Source organism: Hyaena hyaena, unplaced genomic scaffold, assembly GCF_003009895.1.
Source record: "Hyaena hyaena isolate Hyena2069 unplaced genomic scaffold, ASM300989v1 scaffold_318, whole genome shotgun sequence".
NCBI classification, from domain to species: Eukaryota; Metazoa; Chordata; class Mammalia; order Carnivora; family Hyaenidae; genus Hyaena; species Hyaena hyaena.
In genome coordinates, this window is record NW_024080949.1 from 1,830,448 (window position 1) to 1,845,471 (window position 15,024).

General features: G+C 40.0%; 1 protein-coding gene across 1 annotated transcript; it reads right to left on the reverse strand.

Annotated features, from left to right (window-relative positions):
* Window positions 1-428: 428 nt before the first annotated feature.
* Window positions 429-1,021, reverse strand: LOC120242815 (putative teratocarcinoma-derived growth factor 3). Its single transcript, XM_039248760.1, is given in 4 exon segments — window positions 429-480; window positions 482-542; window positions 576-796; window positions 798-1,021. Coding segments are annotated over 4 exon segments (558 nt in total).
* Window positions 1,022-15,024: the final 14,003 nt, after the last annotated feature.

Here is a 15,024-nt window from a genome sequence, read left to right on the forward strand (position 1 = left end):
ACTTTTTCTTTTCTTTTTTTTTTATATTTTTATTTATTTCTAAGAGAGAGAGAGAGAGCATGAGCAGGGAGGGTCAGAGAGAGAGGGAGACACAGACTCTGAAATAGGCTCCAGGCTCTGAGCTGGCAGTCAGCGCAGAGCCCGACGCGGGGCTCGAATCCACGAACCGCGAGATCACGACCTAAGCGAAAGTCAGACGCTTAACCGACTAAGCCACCCAGGCGCCCCGACTTTTTCTTAAAGGAGTTTTTTGGAGAGGGCAGGGAGAGGAAAGTAGTTGGTATTTGAAGGAAATGTTAGGGACCATTATGAAAGTCTATGCACTATTTCAAAGCAACTAACAAATGATCATCTCTCAGTTGGACACTGGAGTGACAGCCCTTGCGGGTCATGAAATCTGCACGACCAATCGTGCATGCGAGTGTTCATTAGTAGTAACTCTGCACAGCAAGGCAGATGCCAGCTAGCAAAAAAGTTGGCTGAAGACAGTGTTAATTCTGGAGTCCTGGAAACCAGGAAGTGCTCATCCATCGTGTGGCCATCTAAAAGGGCAAAAGAAGGGATTATCCGCTTACCACACCCTGGTGGAAATGTCTGAGGGAAGCAGTGAAACTGCCCAGGCCAGCATTTACACGTGGAACATTTCTTGGTCAGCCAGATGTCATTGGGCACAGACTCACAGTTCTCTTTATGCAAATCATGCTCACAGTCCCGGCCATAGATAGAGGAAGGGCAGGCACAGATGGACCAAAGCATGTAGGCTCCTCCATTCAGAGAGCAGTGGCAACTGAGTGTCCTGGATTCCTATGGACAGCACAAACTGGAAAGGCCACTGATGAATGGCAGATGACCTGTCCTCCGGTGACAGAATACTGTCATTTCTTAAGGCCATGTCTCCCTGAGAGGGACGTGCAAATTCATGGTAGCCCAAACCAGTAACTAATTCCAGTTCAAAGGCTTTGGAAATGGCCATGATCAACATCACACAGGAAGAGAAGGGCTCCATCCTCCTGTGGTCCATAGCTCTGTAGCCAGGGACTCAGCCTTCCCGGGGACCCTCCTTCCTCAACTATTCTCAAACTTGTCCAAAAAATCCTAAAGAGAAGTAAATACTTCCAGACTCATTTTATGAGGTCAGCATGATACCAAAATCAGACAAAGACATCCCAGAAAAAAAAACTACAGACTAATACCCCTGATCAACATTACGTAAAAATTCTCAAAAAAAAAAAAAATTACCACACGGAATTCAACACTATGTTAGAACGATCATATACCATCATCAAGTGGGATTCATTCTGGAGATGCAAGTGTGGTTCAACATGTGAAATCCATCAACATGATACACCACGTTAAAAAAAAAAAAAGAAGGATAAAAATCATATGATCACCTGAATAGATGCAGAAAAAGCATTTAATAAAATTCAACATGCATTTATGACAAAACTCTCAACAAAGAAAGTATATAAATGAGATAAAAACAGAGAGGAAGGCAAACCATAAGAGACTCTTAAATACAGAGAACAAGCTGAGGGATGCTGGAAGGGAGCTGGGTAGTGGGGATGGGTCAAATGGGTGACGGGCATTAGGGAGGGCACTTGTTGGGATGAGCACTGGGTGTCACATGTCAGAGAGGAATCAATGGGTTCTTCTCCTGAAGCCAAGACTATACTGCATGTTAACTGACTTGAATTTAAATAAAGAAGAATCTATCTCAACATAATAAAGGCCATATATGGCAAGCCCACAGCTAAGATCATACTTAACAGTGAACAGCTAAAAGGTTTTTCTCTAAGATCAGAAATAACACAAGAATGTCTACTCTTTCCACTTTTATTAAACATAATATTGGAAGTCCTAGTCAGAGCAATTAGGCAAGAAAAAGAAATAAAAGTAATCTAAAATGGAAAGGCAGAAGTAAAGCTCTTACTATTCATAATCAACATGATTTTATATGTAGAAAACCCCACAGACTCTACCAAAAACTGTTGAGAATAAACAAATTCAGCAAAGTTGCAAGATAAAAAATCAATATACAAAAATCTGTTGCATTTTATACACTAATAGCAAACCACCAGAAAGAGAAATTAATAAAACAATCTCATTTACAATTGCATCAAAAACAATGAAATAACTAGAAATATATTTAACCAAGGAGGTAAAATACTTATATACTGAAAACTACAAGACACTGATAAAATAAATTAAAGAAGACAGAAACAAATGGAAATATATTTGTGCTCATGCACTGGAAGACTACTGTTAGAATGTCCCCACTACCCAAAGCAATCTGCAGATTCAGTATAATCCCTCTCGAAATTCCAAAGACATTTTTCACAGAAATAGTACAAACAATTCCTAAAATGTATATGCAAACACAAAAGATCTCATATAGTTAAAACAATCTGGAGACAGAAGGACAAACCTGGAGGTATCATGCTCCTTGATTTCAAACCATTTTACCTAGCTCTAGTTACCACAACAGTATAGGAATGGCATAAAAACAGACAGACCAATGGAACAGAATAGAGACTCCAAAAATAAACCCATGTGTATACATTCAATTAAGTGACAACAAAGGAGGCAAGAACATACAACAAGTACAGATGTAGACGGTATAGGGAAAAATGGACAACCCCTTGTAAAAGAATGAAACTGGATCACTCTCTTTCTTTATGTTTATTTATTTTTGAGAGAGAAAGACAGAGAAAGAGCGTGAGGGGGGAGGGGCAGAAATAGCGGGAGACATAGAATCCAAAGCAGGCTCCAGGCACCGATCTGTCAGCACAGAGCCTGATGTGGGGCTAGAACTCATGAACCATGAGATCATGACCTGAGCCAAAATCAGATGTGCAACTGACTCAGCCACCCAAACACTCTTGGACCACAATCTTACACTACACACAAAAATCAACTCAAAATGGATTAAAGACTTGTATTTAAGTCCTGAAAACATAAAACTCCTAGTAGAAAACATGGGCCATGGGCTCCTTGACATCAGTCTTGGTAACAATTCTTTGGATTTGACACCAAAGCCATGGCAACAAAAGCAAAAATTAACAAATGGAACTATATTAAAAAGCTTCTGTATAGCAAATGAAACCATCAACAAAAGAAAAAGGTAACCTACATAATGGAAGAAGATATTTGCAAATCATATATTAAAAAAACGCTTATTATTCACAATATATTTAAAAACCTCATACAACTCTATATAAAAAATTCAATTAGAAAATGGGCACGGGATCTGAATAGACATTTTCCCAAAGACATTCAGATGGCCAACAGACACATGAAAAGATGCTCAAGAACACTCATCATCAGGGATATGCAAACCCAAACCACAGTGAGATATCACCTCACTCCCATCACAAAGGCTATTATCAAAAAGACAAACAGTAAGTGTTGGTGAGGATGTGGAGAAAAAGGGACTTCTGTGCATGTAAGTGGGAATTTAAATTGGCTCAGATGCTGTGGAAAACTGTATGGAAGTTTCTCAAAAATACTAATAATATGGGCTAAATGGGTGATGGGCATGAAGGAGGGCACTTGTTGGGATGAGCCCTGGGTGTCAAATGTAAGAGAGGAAGCACTGGGTTCTACTCCTGAAGCCAAGACTACACAGTATGTTAACTAAGTTGAACATAAATAAAAATAAATAAAATTCTAATAACAAACTGCCATATCATCCAGCAATTCCATTTCTTGGTATTTACCCAAAGAAAACAAAATCACAAAGTCAGAAAGATATATGTGCCCTATGTCTACTGCACCATTATTTACAATAGCCAAAACACGGAAGCAACCTAAATGTCCATCAATAAATGAATACATTAAAAATGTGGCACACACACACACATGCACACACACGCACACACACGAATACTACTCAGCCATAAAAAAAGAATGAAATCTTGCTATTTGTAACAACATGGAAAGAACTTGAGGGCATTATATTCAATGAAGTGTCACACAGAGAAAGATAAATACCATACGATTTCACTTATATGTGATATCTAACACACACACACACACACACACACACACACACACACGTGAACAAGCCAATCAAAAGTCATAGATGCAGAGAACAAATTGGTGATTGCCACAGTGGAGGGGTTTGGAGGTGGGTGTAATGGGAGAAAGGAGTCAAGAGGTACAAACTTCCAGTCTAAGATAAGTAAGTCATGCAGAGGTAACACAAAGCATGATGACTATGTGGAGGCAACATAGCGAGATGACTATAGCCAACGATATTGTACTGCGTATTATGTAACTTTTTATGGTGACGGGGAAAACTAGACTCATTGTGGTAATTATTTCACAGTGTATATAAATATCAAATCATTTTGTTTTCATCTGAAACTGGTATAATTTTATGTGTCTATGACACCTCAATATATATAAATATATATATATATATATATATATATATATATATATATATATATATAAAAGCTTTGGTTTAAAGGAAAACATTTCACTGGAAGAAAAATTAAATTATAAATGATCTGGTCATCTTTCACCAAATCCAGAACATTCCAGGGACTTTGAAATTATCAGCCCCACTACGATACACATTGGGCAGATAATAATTAGCATGGTTAATTGAAGTATTTTACTCTTTAATAATTTGCTTCATTCCATGCTTTTGAAACTTACAAAATCACATTTTAATTCATCACTTCTCATATATTACAAACACACTTGATCCTTGAACAACATGTGGGTTAGGGGTACTGACTTCCTGTGCAGTTGAAAATCCATATGTAACTTTTGAGTCCTCCAAAACTGAATTACTAATAGCTTACTCTTGACCAGAAGCCTTACTGATAACATAAAGAGTCAATTAACACATATATTGTATGTTATATGTATAATTTACTGTATTCTTAAAGTAAGATAGAAAAAAGAAAACATTACTAAGAAAAATCATAAACAGAAAATACAGTACCATATTTATTTATCAATATTAGAAGTTTTATATTATGTTTCCAAGATGAATCATCTGTGAGCAGCTCCATCAATACTGTCTGCTATGATATAAAACAGTATAGACATTGGGCTATAGCCTGGGTGGCTCAGTCAGTTAAGTGTCTGAATTCGGCTCAGGTCATGATCTCACAATTTGTGAGTTCAAGCCTCGCATCAGGTTCTCTGCTGTCAGCATAGAGTCCACTTTGGAAACTCTGTCCCCCTCTCTTGCTGCCTCTCCCCTGCTCGTACTGTCTCTCTCTCTCTCTCTCTCTCTCTCTCTCTCTCTCTCTCAAAAGTAAAGAGACATTTGAAAAACAAAACAAACAAAAAGGATAGTATGGATGTTATATATATTACTAACATCAGACATGAGAAATGAAAAGATAATGTGAAAAAGAAATTCATACCTTTTTACAGGTATGACAATTCCTGCATTGATAATGTAGAAGCAACAATGGGATTGCTTTATGGTAGCCTAGTGGAAATGATGCAAGTGCTACATGGTAGACTAGCCTGCACACTAATGAATGAATTGTCATAAAATTTTTATGGCATGAAATATTCCAGTCATATTCATAATACAATATTGAAACCGTTGTTAGTTTTTTTTAAGAAGCCACTCACTTGTGATGATAGGCTGATACGTTTCTCCAATCATGAGAGGCATACTGTATGTTAATGCAATCCTTTGAAAACAAAGTTAGAAAACAGTAAGAAGACTAAAACATTATTGTGTATGAAATGTCACTCACCTTATTCCTGTGTAAGGACAGGCTAACCACTTCCCTTCAAGACTTACGCATGATGTTCTACACGTAGACAATGATAATGGCCATGACACAATGTCCCATACATTTCTTGCTGTACGGTTGTTAGATTTTCATATGAAGACACTCAACATAAGTGCACAACAGATAAGTTTATTAACTATACACGTCTCTAGAAACATCTGAAAATATTTTCATATGGTACCAACCCTTCTTTCACTGTGTGCCTTTGCTGTGGTGCCCATTGCATAGAAGGGTCCATGGTGTACAAGAAGTCTAGAGCACTCCTGAATAATTGAAACCCTCTGCCAGACTGTCTAATGTCAATTTGTTCTCAGGCACCAATACTCCATGTCTTCTTCCTCATTGTCTGGCACTGGTTTGGAAGCACTTATCTCCAGCCAGTTGTCTTCTGTTAATTCCTCTGGCGTGATGTCTCTTAGCTCTTGAACTTCTCCAAGACCCATATCTTGAAACCTTTTATCCCCCACCTTTTTGCAATAGCCACGGCCTCTTACATGATTTCCTTGACTGGCTCTGTATAAATCCTGTGAAGTCATGTGAAACATCTGGACACAGTTTTCTCCAGTAGGAATTTACTGTTTCAGGCTGACAGCTTTCATGGCTTTTCCTATATCAACGATGGCACCTTCAGTGTTGTAATCCTTCCAGACTTCCATGATGTTCTCTCTGTCGGGGTTCCCTTCCATAGCATTGACTCTCCTTCCCATAGAGTGTGTGTGCAATGAGCTTTAAAGGTCCTTATGACCCCCTGATCTAGAGGCTGAGTTAGAGACGTTGTGTCCAGGGGCAAGAAGACCATTTTGATGCCTTTGGTGTTGAACTCACAAAGTTCTGGGTGGCCAGGGGTGGCAATGTCCAATATCAAAAGAACTTTAAAAGGCAGCACCTTACTGGCAGGGTACTTCCTGACTTTAGAAACGAGCATCGATGGAAGCAGTCCAGAAAAAGTGTTCTCATTGTCCACTGGCAGCTGGTGTTTATCTTTGTCCTTCAAGGCTCGGGGGTTAGCAGCTTTATAGATAAAGACGGTCCTGACCAGAAACCCGAATGCATTTGCACAAAACAGGAGTTAGTCTACCCCTCCCTGCCTTAAATCCTGGTCCTCACTTCTCTTACTTACTAACAAATGTTCTTTGTGGCCTTCCCTCCCCGCCCCCCAGAATGGAGTATTTGTCTGTATTAAAAACCTGTTCGGGCAGATATCCTTTCTCCTCAATAATTTTCTTAATGGTGTCTGGGAACATGTCTGCCGCCTCTTGGTCGACAGAAGCTACTTCTCCTATTCTCTTGACGTTTTTTAAGCCAGATCACTTTCTAAAATTATCAAACCATCTTTTGCTGGTATTAAATTCTCCACCTTTAGATCCTTCCCCATCCTTTCGCTTTGTCATATAATGACTTCACTTTTTCTTAAATTAGAGTCTATAGGTAGGCTCTTCTTATAGCCATTCTGCATCCACAAAGCAGACACATTTTCAATACAAGATAAAAAGGTGTTTTGCCAAAAGTGCAAAGTTTTTGTGCCTGCTGGCGTAGCTGCAGTGATGGCTTCACGTATTCCCATTTTCTTTTCTTCTTCTTCTCCTTCTCCTTCTTTTTTTTTTTTTTTTTTTTTTTACAATAATTCTTAATGCTGGATTCATTCATCCTGAACTGGTGAGGCAATCGCAGTTGCAGCCCCCAACCTGTGGTACATACCGAGCAATTCAACCTTTCCTTGTAATGGTACGACTTTCCTCTGCTTCTTGGGAGCACTTGCAGCACCACTAGGGGCACTTTGTAAGGGTCTCCTGGTGTTTTTCAAGGTTTATGGTATTGCACTAAACGCGATGAAAAATATGTGAGAACCGCGAGAGATCGCTTTTTACTGCAATATGCAATTTACTGCGGAGACAAACTGCTCACACAGAGATGATTAGCATCACACTGTTTTAAGCAGATAGTTGCAACACGAGCTCACAGCAACAGCAACAGGAGGTGGCTACAAAATTACTAGAGCAGTATACCATGTACTACAGTTAACTTTATGCAGTTATGATTTAAGAGTGCATCTTTACGTGTGTTTACATTTCTCTTGACTGTAAATGGTACCTCGTATGGTCTGTAAGCGTGGGCATATGTTTTGGTAAATTTTAACTTTTTCTAATAGATTTGCATATGTTTTACAGTAGGAAATGATAAAATAGACTAGCATCTGCATACAGTGTATGCATTCATGGCATACCTCCCCTTTCTTTTTATAGATATATTCCTAGGCTATGTGGTTCATCTGCTAGTGTTTTCAGATTGTCACAAAATTTTCACAAATTTCGCCAATATATTTACTTTAAAAACCTATAAGTGGACTCGTGCCGTTCGAACCCATGTTGTTCAAGGGGTCAACTGTACAATCCCAAATGAGGTGTTTCTGGAAAACTCCTTTTGAATTTCAATTTAGCTAGCGAAAGAGGGACTTTTATGAAGCCTGGGTGGCCGTATCACCTGTCCTCTACAAAGAAGCTTTGCAGAATATTAAACCTTCAGGCAGAGGCTGGATTCCTCCACGGATGTGCAATGACTTCATTACTGGTGGCCACTCTTAGAATCCATTCTTGACTGCTGCTTCGTAGCTATATTTCCCATACCTACAAGGGCAAAGGAGTTTAATTCGGAATACAAAAGCCCCCTTAAAGAAACAGCCAAGGGCCTGCAAATATTTGATTCAATCACCTCATTGTTTAGAACAAATACTTGCCCCTTGAAATGCATGTCACATGAAGCACTATGATCTGCTTCTCTCCAGAGGAAGAAACTTTGTGGATAAGACCTGGTGAAATGTGCCCTGATGGCTCATTAAGAGCCAGTATAAGAGAGAAAAATGGTCTGTGGGCTTCAAGTCACTTTCTCTGTCATTATCCAGTGTACATTTGCTTATTTTCTTCTCTCTCTTTATATCCCATTTTCTTCACTGTGTGTATGTAGTAGTAGTAATATCATTCGTCCAGAGCAGTTGTGAAATTAGAAAGAAGTGTATTAGTATCCTATTGCTGTAGCAAATCATCACAAATTTAGTGGTTCAAAATAACACGGAATTATTCTCTTACCATCCTAAAGGCCAGAAGTCCAAAGTCAGTCTCACTGGGCTGAGATCAAAGGTTTGGCAGGCCTGTTTCCCTCTGGAGGTTCTGGGGAAGAATCCATCTCTTGCCTCTTTCAGCTTCTGGAGCCTGCCAGATGCCTTCTCTGGTTCGTGGCATCTTCAAATCTCCGTTTGATCCTTCATATCACCTTTTCTCTCAAAGGACTCTTCTGACTTCAGTGGATGCACCAGATAATTCAGCATCGCTTCCCCATCGCCATCCTTAATTGAGTAAAATGTGCAAAATCTCCTTTGCCATGGAAATAGCATTTGTAGATTCCAGGCATTTGGCCCTGCAGGGACCATGAGGCAGCTGACCACAGAAATGTTACATGTAAAGTCCCCACTGGTGGCCACGTGCACAAAAAACAGAACTGTTCTTATTACGATAGGACATGAAATGTTAATTCGGCAGTGGGGTGCGGTGTCAGTGAATGATGCACTGATAAAATGACATTTTTCACATTCTGGGTTTAGGGACGGTCCACAGGCATTTATTTTTCAATATATACTCAGGTAAGAGATTGATTTCTAAGAAAAATAGTCATTTAAGTTAGTCTTCACATACACTAGGCAGCCTAATTTGTGTATTTCCTCCATGGCATGGAATCATTTTCATATTTTCTCTTTCCTATTTTTCCTATCACAATAAAAGGAAGTCAGCATGTTTTTACAGACCAACTTCTAACTTACTGATCAGCAAAAATGTTGTGTGTATTTGTGTGGGCTTTCTGAAGGTACTTTCTTTTCTTCTTCAAATCAGGCTGAGAAAACTATGTAGGACACTGAGTATCTGTAACCCAGTTGCATATGGAAATGAGTTTGTGTATCTACGGAGGCAAAATGAGATAAAGATACAGTTTTCATCTCATTATTTTCATTTCATATTTGCATATCTTGTTGACATTTTCTGTGTTATCTAATCTTGAATGCACTTGAAGCCATTATTTAAAAAAAAAAAATAAAGGACAACATTCTGTCAGCACTCCAACTTATGTGAAATAATGATATTGAAGAGACTAACATCTGAATACTTCAGTTTTGGTCCGAGCTGAAATTATGGATTCCACCGGTATGCAATTAATCGAAGTAGAGACAGCTGTAAAGCAATGTCATCAAATCGAGTATGTAGGTAAAATGTACACTCACGAGGCCTATCTTCCTACATGCACATACTGTGGAGTTGAGGAGGTAACAATTAAATAATGCTCAAGCCGGAACAGGCTGTTTACTAAATTGCAGTTTTTAAAAAATTTTTTTATTAATGTTTTATTTATTTCTAGGAGAGAGAGAGAGAGACAGCGTGAGCAGGGGAGGGTCAGAGAGAGAGGGAGTCACAGACTGAAACAAGCTCCAGGCTCTGAGCTGGCAGTCAGCACAGAGCCCGACGCGGGGTTCGAACCCATGAACCGCGAGATCATGACCTAAGCGAAAGTTGGACGCTTAACCGACTAAGCCACCGAGGTGCCCTAAATTGCAGCCTTTGACAGACCTAGGCAAGATTTACTCCGGGTGGGTGAGCATGGCATATTTTAAGCAATCTGGTGTCTACTGAATGCCCATTCTGTGTTAACCTACCATTCACGTGCTTTTCATGAATGTGCTGAATAATAACTAGTTGTTCAGACTCCCTAGACCAGTGGTTTTTCACCGTAGAATTCAGATAAAATGGGATCCAGTGAGGGTTTGTGAATCCCCTGGAATTTTGTAAGACGTTGTGTGTGTGTGTGTGTGTGTGTGTGTGTGTGTGTGTGTGTGTGTACATACTTTTTCATGGTATGGATGAACTTACCAATGGATAGTCAATATCCATTCTCCTTTTCTTCTTGTTACTACAAACACAGATTTTATTCTGTATGAAAGGTGCATGTGTCTCTTTCCCCACTTCTCTTGTAGCTAGGGTTGTCCAATGAGAATTAAGTGCAAGTTGTTGATGAGACTTTTAGTCTCTCTAAGAATGAATGGAGAGCCTGCATGTGTCCTTTGTCCTTTTATCTTTCCATTCATTCTCCTTTCCACTACCTGGAATGAAGATGTGATGGCTGGAACTCCAGCAGTCATCTTGCGACTCTAAAAATGTCAGGTAGATATAATATTTTTATTATTTTTGTACTGAGGTAAAATTTATGTACAATGAAACATTCAGATCTGAAGTATACTGTTCAATAAATTAAACACATGTATATCAAGATTCATAATATTTCCATCACCCCAGAAATATCCCTCATGCTCTCTTTTAGTCAATCCTCATAGCCCACCTAGGAAGCGACCACTAATCTCCCTTGTATTTCCATAGATTAATTTTGTCTATTTAGAATTTCACAGAAAGGAGTCCTACAGTATGTACTCTTTTCTTTCCATCCACCTTCTTACGCTTAGCATATTATTTTTGACAGCCATGCATGCTGTTATGTGTATCAGTAGTTGTCTTAGTCAACTGGGCTGCTCTAACAAAAAAGCCACAGGTTGGGTGGCTGAAACAACAGATATTTACCTTTCATAGATCTAGAGGCTGGAAAGTGCAAGATCAAGGCATCAGCAGATTTAGTGTCTGGTGAGAGCCCTCTTCCTAATCTGCAGGTTGGTTGCCTTCTTGCTGCACCTTCACTTGGCCAAGAAATAACATCTCTCCCAAGTTATTTCTTCTATGCGGACACTAATTCCATTTAGGAACGCTCCCCTGTCATGGCTCTACCCACCGAAGGTCACACTACCAAGTACCATCACACTGAGAATGAAAGCTTCAGCAGGTAACTTTCGGGGGGATATGTTCAGTCCAGAGCAGCAGTTTATTGCTGTTTTATTGCTGACTAATATCTCATGATGTGAATATACCACAGTTCTTTCATTTTTTTGTCGAGAAACATGTGGCCTGCTTCCAGATTGGGGCTATTATGAGTAAAGCTACTCTGCACATGCATGTGCAGGTCTTTATGTGGATATATGGTTTCATTTCTCTTGGATAAATATAAAGGGCACGATGGCTGGGCCGTAGGGCAGATATATGTTTATTAAAGAACTGTCAAACAGTTTTCCAAAGTGGCTGTAAAATTTTATACTCCCATAAGCAATGTCCTCACTAACATTTGGTGTTGTCAAGCTTTTTAATTTTAGTCATTCTAGTGAGTGCGCAGTGGTATCTGATTGAGTTTTAAATCTCAATCAGTGATCCCTGATGATTAATGATATACAACTCTTTCATGCGATTATTGGACATTGTATTTTTAATGCAATCTTGGGGTAGAGAGTGAGACCTTCAAGGGACATAATCCACCAACAATAGTACTCACACAGCTTTTAAAGAACAGTGGGTATCATTAACTGTTTAATGGGGCTTGCAAGTTTTAAGGAAGAATTAAAATGCGTTGAAGAGTACTGGGGTCTTGGTGGTAGAAGCGAGAGGGGAAAGAGACCAGGGGCTCCAGGAGGCCAAAGGAGACTTTGGGGTAAAACAATGAGAATGGGGAGTTTTAAGTGAGGTCTTTGGTGCAGTGCATGGTATGAATGAACGCTCTTCTCCATTCATCATATAAATTTCACGAAAGACTACGTTCTTTATTCATGCAGGACTGAGCAAATCTGTTTATATACTGTCTGTGGCTGCTTTCATGTTACAACAACAGAGTAGTTGCCAACAGAGATCATATCGCCTGCAAAGTCGAAAGTATTTACTATCTGGCCCTTAACAGAAAAAAAAGATTGTCAACCCCCGCGCGACAAAATGGGGGCTGTGTTGGGAGTAGAGAAGTGTTTCAGTGAAGTGTGGGGTACTGGGTCAACATGGGAGAGGTGTGAGAATCTTGGAGGCTGCATCCACTGGGTTCCAAACCCCAGGAGGAACATTTGTAGATTCTCCTGGCTTAGCAGTCAAGTATTTGAAGGTGTACCGGTAGTTTCACCAGGTAGAGAGCAATTATTGAGCTTCTTTTTACAAATTCTTCTTTCTTTTTGCTGCGATACTTGGCTGTACACAGAAATTTACATGACACAGATGTGAAGGCACCATCCGGATACCGTTATCTGACTTCATGTCCACTAAGCAGTTAAAAAAAACCAATTTCTTCAACTCATTCATGGGTTCAAGAGCAAACACAACTATATGCTCTTTGACCAACTATATAGCTCTATGAAATAAAAAAGGTGACTTCCTGATTCAAATCGGTTTTGTGTGCCCTTGGAAGGTTGAGCCTGTTTTCTGGGGGCCTACTCACTCTTACATAAGCTAACAGCAAGTACTGAAATTTAAGAAAGGCCCCACGTGCCAGCAGGAAGACTACAGCAGTGGGCTCAAACAGGCCAGGGTTTGAATCTGCAAAGGTTACTTGTTTTGTGACTTGGAGAAAGTGATTTCATCTCCCAGTCTGGGTTGCTGTATTTAACGAAATAGTATATTGAAAACCTTAACCTTAGTGTCAGAATGCATTAAGTACTTTACAAAGTTCCCTTCTTTACCTCCTATGTGTAGGGCCAAGAGACCAAACTCTGAACCATAGTGCTACAGGCTGAATTGTGTACTGCTGCCCCCCCTGCCAAAAATTCTTACACCCAGTTGAAATTCTTACACCCAGTATGGTGGTACTTGGAACTTGGGACATTTGAGAGGTAAGTGGGTTTAGATCGAGTTGGAGTGAGGGGGAATTCATGCCCTTATAGGAAGAGACGCTGGAGAGTTGGGCCTCTCTGCATGTGCACAGAGAAGAGATCATGTGAACACACAGTGAGATGGCCACGGCCTACAAGCTGAGCGAAGAAATCAGAGAATGAAAATCACCTTGCCAACACCTTCATCTCGGACTTCCCAGCCTTGAGAGCTGTGGGAAAAATACAGGTCTGCTGTTTAAGACGCCTGGTCTATGGTGTCTTGTTATGACAACCTGAGCTGCCTACGACAGTGACCCAGTGCAGCTGTTGGGAAAAGCTCTCTCAATTCCCACTTATCTCTGTTCCTCAGGATTTTATGGTGGATGTGGTCATGTAAGGAGCTATCTCCATAATCTGTGCTTTTACAATGTCTGAAAGAGAGACCGCTCACCAGCTATTTGATTCCCTATCATCCTGTACTGACTCAGTGTCTTTTTTAATCTTTTGAGATATTTTAAGCCATTAGGAGACACTTTAAATTTCAAAGTGTTGTGCCTCAACTGTATTTCATGGTGAGGCCAACTAAAGATGACAGTGGTGTTTTGGCTAAGGATATAATGGGTGGAGAGGGTTATGTGGGCCTGGGTTTTCCTTTTTAATAGATTTTAGTCTTTACAGCAGTTTCAGGTCCATGGCAATATTGACTACGAGTGTCCAGATATAACCTTTGCACCCACACTGCACGGCCCCCATCATCAACATCCCCCAACAGAGCGGCACATTTGTTACAACTGACAAATGTACGGTGACGCGTCAGTGTCACCCGCGGTCCACTGTTTACATTAGAGCTCACTCTTGTGTTGTATACGGCATGCATCCGAACGAGTGTATAATGACACGCACCCACCGTTAAATCATACAGACTAGATCCACTGCCCTAAAATCCCCTGTGCTTTGCCTCGTCACCCCTCTGGGCCATGATTTGCGGGGGGGAGTTTAGGGATTCTAAATTAGAATCAAAATGACAGAACGTCTGACTCAAAGCTAAAGTTCCTAACAACTATGTGCCTCTGTTTTGTTAGCAACAATATTCTGTTTGGGAGTTTCGTAGCTCAGGGGATTTCAGGTGTATTTGTTTGAATCTGGGATTCTGAAATCCGAGAGTGCCAGCTGGAAAGAGATTTCGTCCTTCTGCCTTTTAGTGTCCACATTCAATGAAAAAGCTTTGTTTAGCTTTCGGTTTTGTTGTTTTGCTCTTTTGCTCCCTTTTTATCAGGGACTAGACATAATATTGATGTGTGGTCCTGACAGAGGGTGACTGGGATATGCCTAAAACTTGCCACAAAATACTGATTATTTCTCAGTTAATGAGTTATGTGGAAACGTATTTTTCATTCATATCTAAATGGTTCATGTAAATTATACAGAAATTTGCTCATGTATTTTTTATAAGGTAAAAAAATTCTAAAGCTTATTTATTTATTTTGAGAGAGACAGAGGCAGCACAAGCAGGGGAGGGGCGGAGAAAGAGAGAGAGAAAGAGAGAGAAAGAAAGAG